Source organism: Equus przewalskii, chromosome X (genome assembly GCF_037783145.1).
Source record: "Equus przewalskii isolate Varuska chromosome X, EquPr2, whole genome shotgun sequence".
Classification (NCBI taxonomy): Eukaryota; Metazoa; Chordata; class Mammalia; order Perissodactyla; family Equidae; genus Equus; species Equus przewalskii.
This window is the reverse complement of record NC_091863.1, coordinates 24500280-24516532: the sequence shown is the minus strand read 5'-3', so window position 1 is coordinate 24516532 and position 16253 is coordinate 24500280. Positions and strand designations below refer to the sequence as shown.

At 39.6% G+C, this 16253-nt stretch overlaps 1 protein-coding gene across 8 annotated transcripts in view; it reads right to left on the bottom strand.

The window, feature by feature from the left end:
* Positions 1–16253, bottom strand: part of GK (glycerol kinase) — a 68489-nt gene that overhangs the window by 38187 nt on the left and 14049 nt on the right. For 4 of the 8 annotated variants that reach the window (XM_070605677.1, XM_070605671.1, XM_070605674.1 and 1 more), the window contains exons 4-5: positions 9725–9802; positions 528–611 (exon numbers count right to left, since the gene is read on the bottom strand). In XM_070605677.1, the coding sequence (XP_070461778.1) occupies positions 528–611; positions 9725–9802 (162 nt within the window). The remainder of the gene's footprint in view (positions 1–527; positions 612–9724; positions 9803–16253) is intronic. The other 4 variants (XM_070605675.1, XM_070605679.1, XM_070605673.1 and 1 more) reach the window with 1 other exon arrangement.

Genomic DNA, 16253 nt, shown 5'->3' with positions numbered 1-16253 from the left:
GCTTTGCCACCAACAAGTTATGTGACTCAAGCAAGTCATTTTACCCTTCATGGCCTGGATTTCCTGAATATAAAATAAGGCAGTTGGACTAGATGGTCTCTAATGTCCCTCTCCTTCCATTATTCCATGATCACAGAAGGCTGGCATCATGTTTACTTTGTTTTTATAGCCCAAGAATTTAAGGCAATTAGAATACATAGAATGAATTAGTAAAACTGCCAAAGAGAAAAATGTCAGTGGTTGGTACGCTACCAAGCAATTCACAAATGCTCAAAATTAATTGAATTAAGAACAAAAAAAATTAGAAAACTCATTAAAGAAGCTAAGATGGCAGAATTAGAGTTGCAGAATAAGAGACCAAAAGCCAAAGAGAAGACCCCAAGCTGGAAGACTAAGCCCCTTGTGGAGGTAATTTCTGAGAACAATCAAAAGAAGTGCCAGATCCAGATCCAGCAACAGTAGTCAATTTCTCCCAACATGTCTGAGTTGGAAGGCCGGGAAGTGAGCAAGAGCCAGAGCACCAATACCTGAGGAAGTGCCAGCAGCTGGAACTGAAGAGCCAGAGGGAACAACGGCAACTGGATCTGAAGGGCCAGGAGAAACTGGAGCGGCTAGAGCATTAGAAGAAATAACGGCAATTCATGCTAGAGATGGCCAGATTCTAGGTCTGTGTTCTCTTGTTGACCACTTAGGAAATGGTAGATCACTTGGGAAGTTCATCGGAATGAACGTTTTTCTACACATTTGAGCGCAGAAAAAGAAAAGGAAGAGACATGGAGCAGAGGCGAGCAAAGGCAGTCCAGTCGGAGTCTCTGGTTCAATGGTATTTCCATTTGGACAAAGACCAGGTAAATACCTACTTCTTCTTCAGGATGATTTTTCCCTACCTGGCCACATATCTGCGTCCTAGTTAGAAAAAGTTGCTCAGTTGGTTATTGACTGCTCTCCCAACCAGTGATTTGAAATGCTGTGTGATGTTGTGAGCGAGCACATTCCTAGATGTTAGAAAGGAATGCTAAGGAGCGTACCACAATTTCTGTTGGGGCCAACTGCAGAAGACATGGAAGGGCTGCTTTGGGAAGGCACGGGTCCCAAGAAAGCATTTCCCTAGTCGGGTGGCAGGAGATGAAGCCCACCTCCACAAAAAGGAACAGCATATCTAGAGGGAACAGGGAATTGCTAAGTTCCAAAGCGACTTGGGAAAAAAATAAGGAAAATAGACACTACAGAGTCCCGAACACCATACAGCCTGCATCCAGAAGGCATGTCCCTTAATTTATTTATTTTATTTTATTTTTGAGGAAGATTAGCCCTGAGCTAAGCTCCACTGCCAATCCTCCTCTTTTTCCTGAGGAAGACTGGCCCTGAGCTAACATCTGTGCCCATCTTCCTCTATTTTATATGTGGGACGCCTGCCACAACACGGCTTGATAAGTGGTGTATAGGTCCGCACCTGGGATCCGAACCAGTGAACCCTGGGCCGCTGAAGCAGAGCGTGCAAACTTAACCACTACGCCACTAGGCCAGCCCCAGCATACCCCTTATTTAGACCAAGTAAATCAGCTTTAAATGCTTCAGACCATCAAATGAATAGGTTAATAAAAACCAAACTTGGATGATCTGAAGCTTTCATTTGTATTAAATAAAGTCACATCCAACGTATGTCTGGTAGATTTAGTTTGTTCTGAAAAACAAAGTTTTAAGAGTGATGAGAAATGCAGTTGCCTCAACGCCCATGGGCCAGGGTTAATTTAGTTATGTAGTAACAGTACAGAGGGAGAAACTATTTCTAGAATATTTAGAAATTTGCATTATTTTTGGTTAGTCATAACAATAGAAGGGGAAAGTACCTAGAAAAAAAAAGAACAAATACACTAGAGATAATCTAAATTATTTTCAGCTGACTACAAGCAAAGGCAAATAATACATCTCCTTTGAGAAGATTTGTTATGAGAGCTCCTGGCCTGACAGGAAGCGAGACAAAGGTGAGGCTCCACGTTATGGAACACACCCTAAGCAAGGACTGCTGACAGTTACACAAAGTGACAAAGTGTTGTCAGGTTGTTCCTCCCACAAGAGACACAATAATAGTAAACCAGATTTAATTGTTATGTGTTACCACTTGCCAGGGTTAAGCTATTCATTAAGCTGGGTAAGAGGTCATTTGCTCAGGGGAAGAGACTATATCAAGGACTGTCCCTCACCTGATGACATTTTCAGGAATCAGGTGGGACCAAAAGAAAAATTAAGAGGGGGAGGGAAATTAGTTAAAACAAATATAATATAATATAATATAATATATACATACTCAAATGTGGTGGCTGAAACCTATTTCAGCTCTCAGGTGTACAAATATCAAAATGCTGATGACTGACATGAGTGTGTGCGAACCCAGGTAATCTCGGCACTTCCCCTAAGAACACTGGGCATGTATATATCAATCATTTCATCGGGCATTCCTGGGTTAAAAAGGCTATTGGCCAATTCAGAAGAGTGGCCACGGCTAACATTTATTGATGCCCTATAGTCTGCCAGGCACTGTTTTAAGTACCCTACATGTATTAACTCATTGATCTTCACCTCAAGTCTATGAGGTCCATACTTTTAATTTCTCCAGTTTAACTGTCGAGGGAACAAGCACAGAAGGATAGTAAGTGGAAAAGCCAGGATTTGAACCCAGAGTTTGAATTTAGAATTAAACTTCTATGATGTAGGTACAGCCAGGATGAATTCACAGTCTTAAATAGAATATGATGAAATATTAAAGACTGGAGACCTCACAGTTGAAATCTAATTCCGTTTCCTTTTACTTAAACTGGCCAGAGTTGAAGAATTCACTCATTGCAAAATACAGCATATTCTTTACCCAGGATTTAAGGAGATGCAAGGTTGTCAAAGAACTGTGTAATAAAAGACTTGAAATAATGAAAAATAAGTTGATAAAGTTGAATATCTTAGATTTTACAAAAATAAAAGTCTGCTCCCTTCAAAGCAAAACAATAAAAACACCACCACACTTGTACTGTTTAAGGGCAAATGTGCCTAGGAGTTCTAGGTACTTTGCCATCTATGGAAATCTTGCATGCTGATACTTTGAAACATAAGCCAGCTCCAGAAAAGATAACAGGATTGAGCTCAAGGTTCCTTCAGATCTCAACAAATGATTACACAGGTTTAATCATTAGCCCAGGGTTAACCAGTATGTAAAAATAAAAAAAGGCAAAGAGGATGAGCAATGTTGAAAATTGCAACACTCTGCATAAAGAGTTATATGGCTTACGGAACTTTAAATTCAACATCTTAGAAAAAAATGTTTGCAATACCATTTAAATAAAGAAAAATGGTTCAGAGCAACTGATTTTGGTTGGTGGTCTTCTTTAATATACTAAAGGTCTTAAATCAGTGACTCTTGCCTCCCTGGATATTAGTCCTTACTATGAACAATACTTTTATACTAAATCATGAATTGCGCTCTACAGAAAGCTACCAGAGTGAGGGTCATATTGCACTAGGTTTGTCATGCACACCAATCAACTGCAGTAGTGAGTGGCAAAACATGGCCAAGAAGAGGGGAAATAGTTGGGCCATGCTAGTTAGGCCAGAACATTTCACTGGTAGCATCAGTGAAATGTGCATACGCACCTATTAGATATCATCGATTCAAGACTTCGTCTACTCGACATTTGAACCACTTGGATAATTTTGTGCTTCTTTATCAGTTTAGTCTGTGGTGTATTGGTAAACTCACACTTTTTTTTGAGTAATACTTAGAAGACAGCAAGGTATGGAGATCACTAATAAAAGTTGTTTGGGGAAGGAAAAAAGGCTTAGAAAAATGGCGAGGAGTGGGGTGGAGAAAACTCTTTGGAAAAGAACATTGATGAAGATAATGCTAAAAGGGAGAGAGAAAAGTACCAGAGGGATGAGGATAACTGAGGAGAGGCGGGAGAAGCCAAAGGCCTGCTTCAGATCCAGGGCCACAGAGCTCCTGCAATGCACCTGTGAGGTCATCATAGTAAACGGCTGCGTCATGGCACAGTGACTGGGAAGCAGAGATGCAAATGATACTTCTCCATTTTAGACAACACACCAATGTTTATCTCGCTCATCACAGAATTCACACACAAATTCTAAAACTATACGAAACTTCTAAAACCGGCCATGTGTGCCTCCTGGATCCATTTAAACTTTTTTTCTATGCTTTCAATTGCATGTGTTATAAAAGACGTCAGTAAAACACATCTTTATTGCAAGCAAGAATGAACCGCCTTTTTCAGTATTCAACTTCCTCAAAAAGCGTATTTCACGTCCACTAATAGCACCCTGAAATTTTCCTATCTCTGTTACTGTACTGGGAGCGAGTGAGCTGACTGCTTAGCAAGGACCCTTGAGCCATAAAAAGAAGGCCACAAAAAAGGGCAACTTTTTAAAAGGAGAAATTTAGACTGCTCCTCTCATTTGCTTGTCTATAATAAATACTGCTCATCAGTTATATAATTTAGTAAGAGAGAGAAAAAAATGAAGAGAAGGACGGGCCTAGAGTAATAGATTTACAAGAGAAAGGTACAAGGAAGGAAGAAAACATACAAAAAGAGAGAGAGAAAAAGTATAAAACCCATAGACTGTGATATAAACAAAGAAGCTCAAAGACAAATAACACGTGAAAATTCTGATTCTGATTCCACCTATCCCACCTTGTATTGTTTTAAGATAAAGCTGCTAAAGATTTAATATTACATTGATATTCTCAACTGAAGACTTGCATGGAGATACGACACCTGAGTGTTTCCTGGAGGAAACCAAATTGGAGGCAGAATCTATCCTTGTCATTACTTAGTGACGTCTCTTCAAACTAATTGCTCCTTTTCTCTTGCTCTATTCCCCTTCCTCCTTCTAGCTTCTAAATTCTTAGCCTTAGCCTTCTGTGTCACAAAGGCAAGCGCCATGCCTGGCTGATTTGTCACTATATGCCTAGGAGTCATCACACAACCTGGCACATAGAAGGGCACCTACATTTCTGTTGGATTAATTTTGCATTCATTCATTCATTCCTATAGTGAGTTCATCTATAATAAACTGAGACTATCATCTCTGTGTTATCAACTTTCAAGTCTACATTTTGAACAATCTCTTTATAATAGAGCCACAAATTTCTAATTGCCCAGAAATTAGCTTTGATTGCAAGTCCCGTACTCACCTTGTCCAAAAAAGAACACCATTTTCCCTCCAGGTTGGCACCCCTTAAACATTACTTAATTTCCTTCTGTCTTCTCAGGTTGAAAATTTCGCAGCCCTGTTTTATTTTTCCCTCATGTTTATGCCCTATGCAATTTACAGACATACAGGTTGTATGTTTCCTCCCAAAGGTCTCAGCAATTTGCCTTCTCCTCTCCAGTCCCCATCTCCACGCACTAATCCCATCAACTCATTAGCAGTCTCAATGAACTCCTTTGCTAGATTTTACTGTAGAGATGAATCTTTTTCATACAATTCCTCCCATATTTGGAGGTAAATGCTTTCTACTTGTCCTTCCTTCCTGTTTCATGTTCCTTTTTCTTTCCTTTCTTGACTTTTTAAGTCATTCCATTTTCCCCCTTTATAAGCTAGTTAATTATACATTATTTTACTCTTTTACTGCTTACCCTAGACATTAAAACATGCATCCTTGACAATACAATGACCTCAAAACAGTTTAATCTGATCTATCCCAAATTTCTTTCATGTACTACTGTTGCCATGTATTTTAATTCTTAATATGAACATCACAATATATTATTGTTTCATATAGTCAAAATTCACTTAGACTGACCTACAAATTTACCCTTTCTAGGGGTCTGCATTGCCAAATTTCCATCTGAGAACATTTTTCTTCTATCTGAAAAACATCGTTTAGTTTTTCTTTTAGTGGGAGTTTGCTTGTAATAATTTCTATCAATTTTTGGTTGTCTTTGCCTTTACATTTCACCTTCATTTCTTAAGAATATTTTCACTGGATATAGAATTCTAGGTGGAAGTTATTTCCTTTCAGCACTTTGAAGATTTCATGCCATTGTATTCTGACTGACTTTGCTTCCATTGAGAAATCAGATAAAAGTCTTAGTGTTGCTCTCTTGAAGGTCATATATCTTTTTTCCTCTGGCTACTTCAAAATTTTTCCTTTTATCCTCAGGTCTCAGTATATGTTTATGTATGGATTTCTGTGTATTCTTCTTGCCTGAGGATCATAGTGCTCCTTGAATCTGTGGCTTGATATCTTTCATCAGTTTTCAAAAACTTTATCATTTCTCTTTCCTGTTCTTCTGGGATTCCAATTACAAACAGGTTGGACCTTTTCACCTTACTCCATATTTCTCATAGATTCTTTTCTGTATTTTCTAAACCACTGTCTCTGTGCTTCAGTGTGGATATTTACTTCTGATCACTCTTCCTGTTCGCTCATTCATCTTCAGCTGTGTCTAATCTGACGTAAAACTCATCACTGAGTTTTTAATACAATTCTAGAATTTCCATTTTTAAATTTCTAGTTTTTTGCTAAGATTATCAATCGTCAATTAATTACTTGAACAGGTTGATCACGATTATTTTAAACTCTGAAAAATTCTAGTATCAGAATTTCCTATGGGTCTGTTTCTAATGTCATTTTCTACTGGTTTTTAGTTATGTCTTGTTTTGTATGCCTGATTGTTTTTTATAGAAAACTAGATATTGTATAGGAAAAATTCTAGAGATACTTTTCCTTTAGGAAGGGTTCACTTTTGTTTCTGAAAGGAAGTTCAGCTAGCAGTATTAGCAATCTCAGATCTTCTTAACTCAATCAGGGTTTAAAATTATTTGAATCTGAGATTTAATTCCTGTGAGGGTTGGTATATTTCCAGTTTATCTTACTTTTAGGATTGGCCATTCACAATCTCAACTGAAAGGCTGGGATTTTATCAATATCATCCCCACCCTTGGGAGCCCGTGACTCCACCTTTTGCCTCTCTATCTTCATGAACCTATGAAAGTGCTGCTTAGCCTCTGAGATATGCCTTTCAGAATCTACAGATATCTCTAGGGAATAAGCAACACCAAATTCTGGGCTTACCTCTCTGGGCTTTCCTTCTCTCCTTCATCTTGGTCCCACAACTCCTCACTGCCTTGGTAGCCTTCCAGTCCTTCAGACAGAGTTTTCTTTTTTGGTCCAGCTTTTCAAGCTGTTGTCAGCAGACAGGTACATTTTTTTTCATGCTTTTTGGTGGGGAAGATTGGCCCTGAGCTAACATCTGTGGCCAAGCTTCCTCTTTTTATTTTTTCCTTTTCCCCAAAGCCCCAGTACGTAGTCCTATATCCTAGTTGTAAGTCCTGCTAGTTCTTCTATGTGGGATGCCGCCACAGCATGGCTTGATGAGTGGTGTGTATGTCCATGCCTAGGATCCAAACCGGTGGACCCTGGGCCACCAAAGCAAAGCACATGAACTTAACCACCATGCCACTGGGCCAGCCCCGACAGGCACATTTGAAATAACCCATTCCACCACTGTGGAAAGCTAAATTCCCCTTTATTATCCATTTTGTCCCATGTTGCCCAGTACATAGCTTTTAGTGCCCTCTATATCCTCACCAACACCTATCTATCCAAATTGGGGTTGGAGAGGTTTATGTTCAATGTGGTTTTACCTCTTCTTATAGCTACATGACAGTGGACAAGTTATATAGATATTCCATAATTCATTAATAAAATAAGGCTAGTAAAACCTGCTTCACAGGTCACTGAGATTAAATAACATGAGACAGTGTTTAGCATAATCCCTAGGACACAGTAATAGCAGCTAGCACTTACTGAGCATTATTTTCACCGGTAGTTCTAGGAAAACTAATAAATAAGTCATCCTATGCTCAAATCTGATCAGTCTCTTCACTCTGGTGAAATGCATGTATGGGTTTTCACCTTCATAGTTTGTTCAGACTATCCCTCAATTCTCTCTATTCCTAATGTAATCTAATACATTCTTCAAGGCCCAAAATGGAGTTCAACCTCTTCCAAAGGTACACCACAAATTCAAAATCCATACTGACGTGTACCTCTCTAATTCTTATTCAACTTAGCAGCACAATTTATCAACTATTCCCTAATTTTGTATTAGTGTCTTTCCAAAACTAGATTATAAAGTGTTTATAAAAACAGCCAAGAATTCATATCCTCTATAACACACCCAGTGTAGCACCAAACACATAAGAGGTTCTCAAAACACACATGTATAGAAAAAAGTTCTTCATATTCCATAGGCACAGTTTGAATTGAAACTCCAAAGCACACAGAATGAGGGAGGGGTGCAGAGGGACACAGGTAAAAGAAAAGGAAATGAGTATATAAGCACATGACAGAAAAAAAGCTTTTCTGGTAAAATATTTACTTAAATCCTTCACTGTAAGCATAACTTCAACTAACCTAGTTGCATTATTTTAAAATGACAACTCAAAGTCCAAAGTGGCATTTTTACAATTCAAAGTTTAGAGTTTAACAGGAACTTTCTGGTTCCTTTGAGTAGGCCCTTTCCTTCACCAGGGGGAAAAAAAAGTAAAACTCTAACTAGTTCAAGAAGTTAGCTAACACTGATCTGTCAAAGAATACCCTCCTAGGTACTAGTCATTAAAACCGTAACATCCTGCTTTACTCAAATTCAAAATGAGCTACTCACGAGAATGAGAACAAAATAAAAATTTAAAAGATGTACTTTTGTGCAATAGGATTTTTGCTTGCAATTCTTTGACATTTTTTGAGTTTTTAATTTTTTACCACACAGAAGACATACTATATGTTTTCTTACAACACAATAACATTAAATATCTTAATTTTTTACAAAGAGTATTTCCAAAGAATTCATGCTACTCTTACAAGGCAGCTCTTTAGTATATTTTTTGCTTGAATATCACTTCCTACCAATCAATACTAAAGTAATTATACTACCAAAGTAACTGTAAAGTAAACATAGCTCACTCTATAAATCAGCCCATCTCTGACAATTTCTCTGCCTCCATTGCCCGCCCCACAACCTGCTATTTTATTGACAAAAAATTGTGCTTTGCTATTTGTGACAAAACAACACCTTTTAGTGATTGCAGATGTAAAACAAAATCTTCCTTTTAGCAAGTGACAGTGTCATTCAGTGCTCAATTGTCAAGTACAAAGAGTGATGCTAAAACATACCCATGGTCATGTACATTTAAGTGACAGTTAATGGTGGTATATTTGAGATTTTGAGTTTTTGAACCCCTGCTGAAATAGCTAAATTTGTAGCAGAAGGAATTAAAATTTTGAGATTTTATTTTCATAATCTCAGAAGAGTCCATTCAAATTCCTAGATGGGAAGAACAAATACACAAGTACTTTATAGAGAGATGACTGTGAACAGTTGTGATTCTGATTTTCGAGGGGGGAAGGAAACGAGATCTCTTTTAGGGGTCAGAAACAGCAGGGTTTATGAAACAGTTCCGGCAACATTCACCCATTTGTATAATACAAATAATCTGGAAAAGGGGAGAACATGAGAAAGAGTTCATTCAACGTGTGAATAAATATCTAAAAATGGTAAATATATAGAAACTGATTTTTTTAGAGGACTCTTCTACCCATCCCATCAGATTACAGGAAACATGACTGCACGCTTTCTTAGCCAGATATTTTAGTATGACACTTGCAAAAGGAGAAAGGCCTTGCATTTGACATCCACGTGCGACAGCTTACCCACAGCATTGTAGAGCGGCTCTCCAGTTAACTTGTCCCAGACTACAGTGGTTTCCCTCTGGTTACTGACACCAATAGCTTTAAAGAGAAAGTTAAACAGAAAGGAGTAGAAAATTAAACAAGTAGAAAACGACTTTAGGAGAATAGTTCTCTCTTTTTTTTTTTGTTACAGGCACAACTAAACATAACAATTCGAACAAACATTTGGAACGTTTGTAGTGGTATTGAGTTTTTTTTTTTGAGTGGCCCCAGGAAAAGTGGATACTCAATGCTAAGTGTTTCTTTTTATTTCTACAGACTTCTTCCTGCTTCATTACCAACGCGTGATGACAAGGACCCAGATCAATATCCAACTGAAAGGCTCCCAAGTTGCCCTATAAAAAGGGAATACAATAACTTTACAAATTTAGAATACCCAATTTATTATTCTGAGGAGACCAACAATCATTTCATTCATTTATTTACTAATTGCTACAAAAAATTTCCTTCTGTGTGTGTGTGTATGTGTGTGCACACACCCGCATACCTTCTTTTTAATGAAAATAGCCAGAGATAAAATCCTTCACGCTGGGCAATGTCATATTATGGTTAGCTAGAAATTTAGTTCTATTCTTGTATTTTAATAATATGTTACAAGACATATGAGTTTGAATCAGGCATAAATACAATATGTGATGGCATTTACATTATACTGACCTACATACAGCTAAGTGCTATAGTCACAGTAAGTTACCATAAGTAAAATACTAATGCATACCATCTTATTCAGTTCAGCTTGATTCAGCTAAATCACGGGTTCTCAGACTTGGTTGTACATTAGAATCAACTGCAGAGCTTTTAAAAATAGCACTGCCCAGGCCCTGGCCTAACATTCCAATTAACTGACCTGGGTGGGATCTGAACATTTCTATTTTCTCTTAAAACTCCCCAGGTGATTCGACTGTGCAGCTCGGGTTGAACACACTGGACTAAAGGATTGAGGTCTTTCCAGAATTTAAGGTTAGGCAGACTTTAAAGGCTACATAATCAACAACACATCTGGTGCTCAAATCTCTTCTAGACTCGCTCGTCACGTGACCATTCAGACAGCACATCTAGGGACAAGATACTAAGTCTGTCAAGGCAGACCAATCTCTATTGCACAGCCTTGGTTTCCAAAAAGCTCCTTTTCCTTCTAGCTTCTGCCTGTAGGTCTCAGCTATATTCTCTGGAGATACACAGAATAAGGTTGACCCTTCTTCCACACGTCAGTCTTTCACGAGCTTGAAGCTGCTGTTTGGTCCGTCAAGTTTTCTCTTCCCGTCTAGGCTAAATAATCCGATTTCCTTCCGCGGCCCCCACCTCCATATGGCACGGTTTAAAATCCCTTCACCACCTTTCCTAGGAAGACGCGACTGTCTGTCTGTAGTACTCAAACTGTACTCCCAGAATAAAACACGATAGGAATGTTCTGACCAACACAGAGCGGAGGGGAACCAGCAGCAACTTTGTTCGAGATAATCTTTATCCAATGCAGATTTCCTTCCTTTATTTAACACCCTTTCTAGAGGTAAAGATGACTGAGATTCTACTCCAGGAAACAGAGACACAAGATAAGAGGAAGAGATTTGGGCGTGTTTTTTTAAAAAATAGAAGACAAATGTTTGTAGGAATAAAGAAGGAAGAGAAAAGAGAATGTGCGGGGCAGAGGGGCTGGGAATCAATGGGACAGTCCTGATCCTTGTAGTGACAGGAAGGGATGGGATTAATGCCCAGGTGAAGGGAGGAGCCTCAAGTAGGGCAGGAGGCTATCGCTTCCCTTGTGATGGAGCGAAGCGGGCATGAGATCCAGACATTAAGTACAGGAACAGGAAGTTGAAGAATTAAGGCCCCAGAGCCTCAACGTTCCCTGTGAAGGAGGATGCAAGGTTATCTGCTGAGTCAGGGCCAAGCAAAAGTAGGATCATGAGTTCGGGGTGCTCTTCAATAGAGCGCAGGCTCTGAAGCCGGACTGCTGGGGTTCAAATTCCAATTCCTCTGCTTGCCAGCAGCATGACGCCGGGTCTCAGTTTTATCTTCTGTAAAATGGAGATAATAACAGTTCCCACCATACAGGGTTATAATGAGCAATCCCTGAGTTAATGCATATTACAACAGTGCCTGGCACACAGTGATCACTCAATTAATGTTCCCTTCTGCTGCCATTCATTGTCATCATTATTATTGGGGAGAGAGTGGAGTAACAGGTGCAGAGAATGGGACTCAGCTAACCAGGACACATAAAGGAATTCCCCAGCAGCACTCTGGGCATGACAGAGGCCAGGGACCTCAGTGGGTCCTCAGCAATGAGTTGCTAAAGTTGGGTATCGTGAACGTGATACTCTTAGCGCCAACTTTACAATGTGGGCTCACCATGCATGCACAGTCTACTAAAATCTCCTATTTCTCCCCACCGCATTAATTTTCCATAAACGGGCTGGCTGCTCCCTTAGCTGCAATCCTTGAGTTGCTATTCTATGCCCCTCGTGGGACCTTTCTTTATTGGCTCATTCCAACTTGTCTTCAGAATGTAATCTAGAGCTATTTCTAGCTGATTCATTAGTCACAGATTCTGCCCTACCACTCCTTCTTTCCCCTCTTTCTTAATTCGATTCCTTCCTGCAAAGTAAAATTGCTTTTCTTGCAGACAATCAAAGTCCAGCAAAATAGCTTCTCAGCATTCTCTTCCAGCCATAAACACATTCTGAACCCATGAACCCTGCACCACCAAAGTGGAGCGTGAGAACCCAACCACTACACCACTGGGTTAGCCCCCCCTCTATGTTTTTCAAATAAAACTTTTCTGCTAATCCCAGCATATGTGCCTCTCTTAATAGTTCCTAATTTTAATTCCTTCTTTGTCAGAATAACACAGTCAAGTTTTGTAATCCTCCACCCTAGATCATCTACCATTTAGGAGTATATGAAAGTTACATGCATAAAGTATGTATTTCCCGGCCTAGCAGTCTTTTAGTTACGGATACTATAACCATTGGCATATATAAAACCTAATGTATTACTCTCGTATCTAGCAGGTTCATGCTTTACCTACATACTCTTTCTCAGGGGGTGTTTTTCTTTACACTGAGTGTCACTAGTAAAATTAACTAGTTAAATGCTACCTTCAAAATCTCTGGTTAAATTTTGCTTTGAATTCTCTGTGAAAAGTTATAATCCTAGTTAGAATATACTTAGAAAAAAGCCTTTCGAAATACTCTAGGATGTTACTATTGTTGTCTTGGTAGAATTACAGATGACATGCATCCTTATTTAAAAATAAAATCATAATTTATAATTCGAACACAGTTTTGAAAAAAGAACTAAAAACAGACATGGCACAGTAATAAGAGCCCTAGAGGAAGGCTGTGGGGCTACTAAAAGTGGGAAGAGGTGTAAAGCTTTTTAAGAAAACAGTCTCCGGAAGACGTGTGCTTGAGGCAAGCTACAACAATCGCAAATGACATGTGGCCACTGCTGCTAAGTTATTTCGGAGAATGAGGCGCCTTTCTGAGACCCCTGAAAGGCCCCTGAGAATATGAGTCTGAGAAGTGAGGGACGTGTGTGTGACTATGTTGGGGAGGGCAAGGCGGTGGAGGAATTGATGTAGGGGTTCCCTTTTCTCTAATCATGAGATAACTACTTCTGATACATAAATGCTGAGGATTTTACGCTCTCAGCTTTGAAACAGTTTATGTTGTGTTTTGCTTGAATCACATGAGAGAGGATGAAAATATATGGTATGGTCATTCTTTTTTTTTTTTTCTGAAGAAGAATAATTAAGTACGCAAAATAGTCCAGATCGGTGATTCCAATTCAAATACTACTGTAATTTAATCACACCATATGGGCTTAATGAGGGTTAGGAACACTACTTTAGATGTGAAAATTCTAAGTTAAGAATATATCAACATAACGTAAATTTCAGTTTACTTCACTTTTAATCTGGCATCATTTTCTCATAGATAACAGTATAGGCTTTTGATTAGCATAAATATGTGCTCGTTCTTAAAATAAAATGAATAATGTATTTCTTTCTACTTTGTAGTACTTCCGTCCAGTGACAGGCAAACAGCTGCCCAACTCTCTAAATCAAGAAGGAAAGCAGCAGCCTATATACTTGTCTTGGGCTCACGTGTGCCGTTCAGCTGGAGAGTGAGTTTTACTTCTGGAGGAATTGTTCATAGGAACCTGAGATCAACAAACTTTCTGAAGATGAGGACAACTAAACCAATAAAACTGGAATTTGCAAAAGAAATACAACCAGATATGATGAACTCTTAATGATTCTCAGGTAAGACTATAAATGAACTGCTCTTCGGCTGGAAAGCCCATTGACTTGCCACACTGGAACTAAAAACTGAAGTGGTTTGTGAGGTTATCATCCGTGGGGCTCAGGAAAAAGAGCACTGGCCCAGGAGACAGGGGGGCTGTGCTTTAACGTTATCCACCACTAAAGAGCTTTACAACCTCCAAGAAGTCCCTTTCCCTCATTTGCAGCTGGGTCTAGGTGACAGAAGATCCTTTACAGTGTTAGCATTCTGTGATCTACACAGAGTTCCATATAGGCAAGCAAAAGCTTGGCCCTTGGCAGTGCCAATTCAATAAATTATCTGGGAAAAAATATTTAGTACAACTGGCCTGGTATGGAGGGGCTTGTGGAACGTTCTCTTCCTTGGCCATAGGCTGGTGGTTGTTGAGAAGGAAGTGCTGGGTCACTCTGGCTCAGGTATGGGTTTCACACTGGCCAGACATGGAGAGGTGCAGAACAGAGAGCTGCGTGTTCAGTATTCCTACAGACCACTTAGCACAACTGGAAGACAAGTCACTTGGGCAGGAGTTGTGTGTCACCTTCACATACACCACAAAAACAAGAGGAAAACGAATGGCACCTGAGTGGGTCCAGAAGGCCAACACATCGCAGCCTACCTCACCTGTAAGGGAGGTAAAATGATGTCAAAATCATGGTCAATCATCCTGGAATCTACCTCCTGAACACGGCTTTCAGGAAGCTAGATTATTCACGCCTTTGGTAATGGGCATTTTGACAACAGAGTGTGATACTGAATGCCTCATATATTTCCTCTGTTTAGACTGTGAAAGCTGGGAGAACAATTCAAGGAAACAACTGACAATCACTTGGGTGCACAATTCATCTAAATCTTGGTGAATGCAACTCTAAAAGAAGTTTGAAGCACCTCCACCAAATGGAGGGATAAAACAAGCGTAAGATATTAGGAAATTGTTAACCAAATATCAAATCATACGTGGGTGTTTCTTTCTTTTAAAAATCGGCGACAACAGAAATAACTATATTATTGCTGCAATTTTCCATTAATTTGCAATTATTGTGATTACTGGATTAACATCTATTTGCCCCACTTGACCGTTAGCTGCACAACCCTCCTTGTGCTCCATTGTATGTATCCGTAGCACATCTAGCACATGGTAGGCACTCTATGGGTTTGTTGGATGAATGGTTTTGGTTATGTTTAGTCTTCTTTTAAGTGAGTTTTATCCATACGAATAGGGGAAAGTCTGGGAAAAAAAACCAAACAACTCAGGAATGCTGGTAAGACTCAGAGCCAAGATGACATGAATTTCAAGACACCATCACCACCAACTGATGGTTCCCCCTATCTAGAGTCAAAGTACCTATAGAAGAAAAAAATAGCCCTTGAATGATGAAGTTGAAAAATTTAAACTATAAAGAAATGGCGATTACCGCATTATGTTTCCACTCTTTACACTAGCGTATCCATTTTGGATGGATACTTTTTTTCTCCTATGAATGATGCAAAGCCAAACTTAGGTAGACATTCTATTAAAATTACTAGGAATTAACAGAGAGATCTGTAATAATCCAACACTCTCAACTATTTCAGGGAGATTTTACAAATAGAGTGTTTTGATTTCAAACAACCTCCCCCCCACCCCCACAAACCCCCAGCTGTTCCTTACTCTAGTCTTTTCTCTCCTCAGCAAAAGGCATCCGTATCTATCCAGGAGCTCCAGCAAAACCCCCAAGCACCATCTTTGACCCATCTCTTCCTTCCACCCTGCTACTCTCTCTGCTACCCTCACATCCAATCCATCAGCAAGTTCTGGCCCTCTCTCCCCACCTCCACCGCTACCTCTGTCAGTCCAGCCATCCTCCTCTCTCAGGACTTTCACAGCAGCCGCACACGGGTCTCCCTGTGTCCATACTTACGCCTTTATAATCCACTCTCCACACAGCAGTCAGGAAGTTGTCTTTATACTGCAAGTCAGATCCTGTCATCTCCTGCCACCTTGCTTAAAACCTTCTCACAGCTCCTTGTGATACTAAGAATAACATCCAAACTCCTAACTATGGCCAACAAGCCCCTCTCCACTTCCTCGATTTCAGCTCCTACTGAAACTCCTTACTCACCCACCCTCATCCCTCTTTTACACTACTTTTGACATGCTGGCCTTTCTGATCCAGGAATGTGCCAAGCTTATTCCCACCTCAGGACCTTTGCATGTGCTGCCT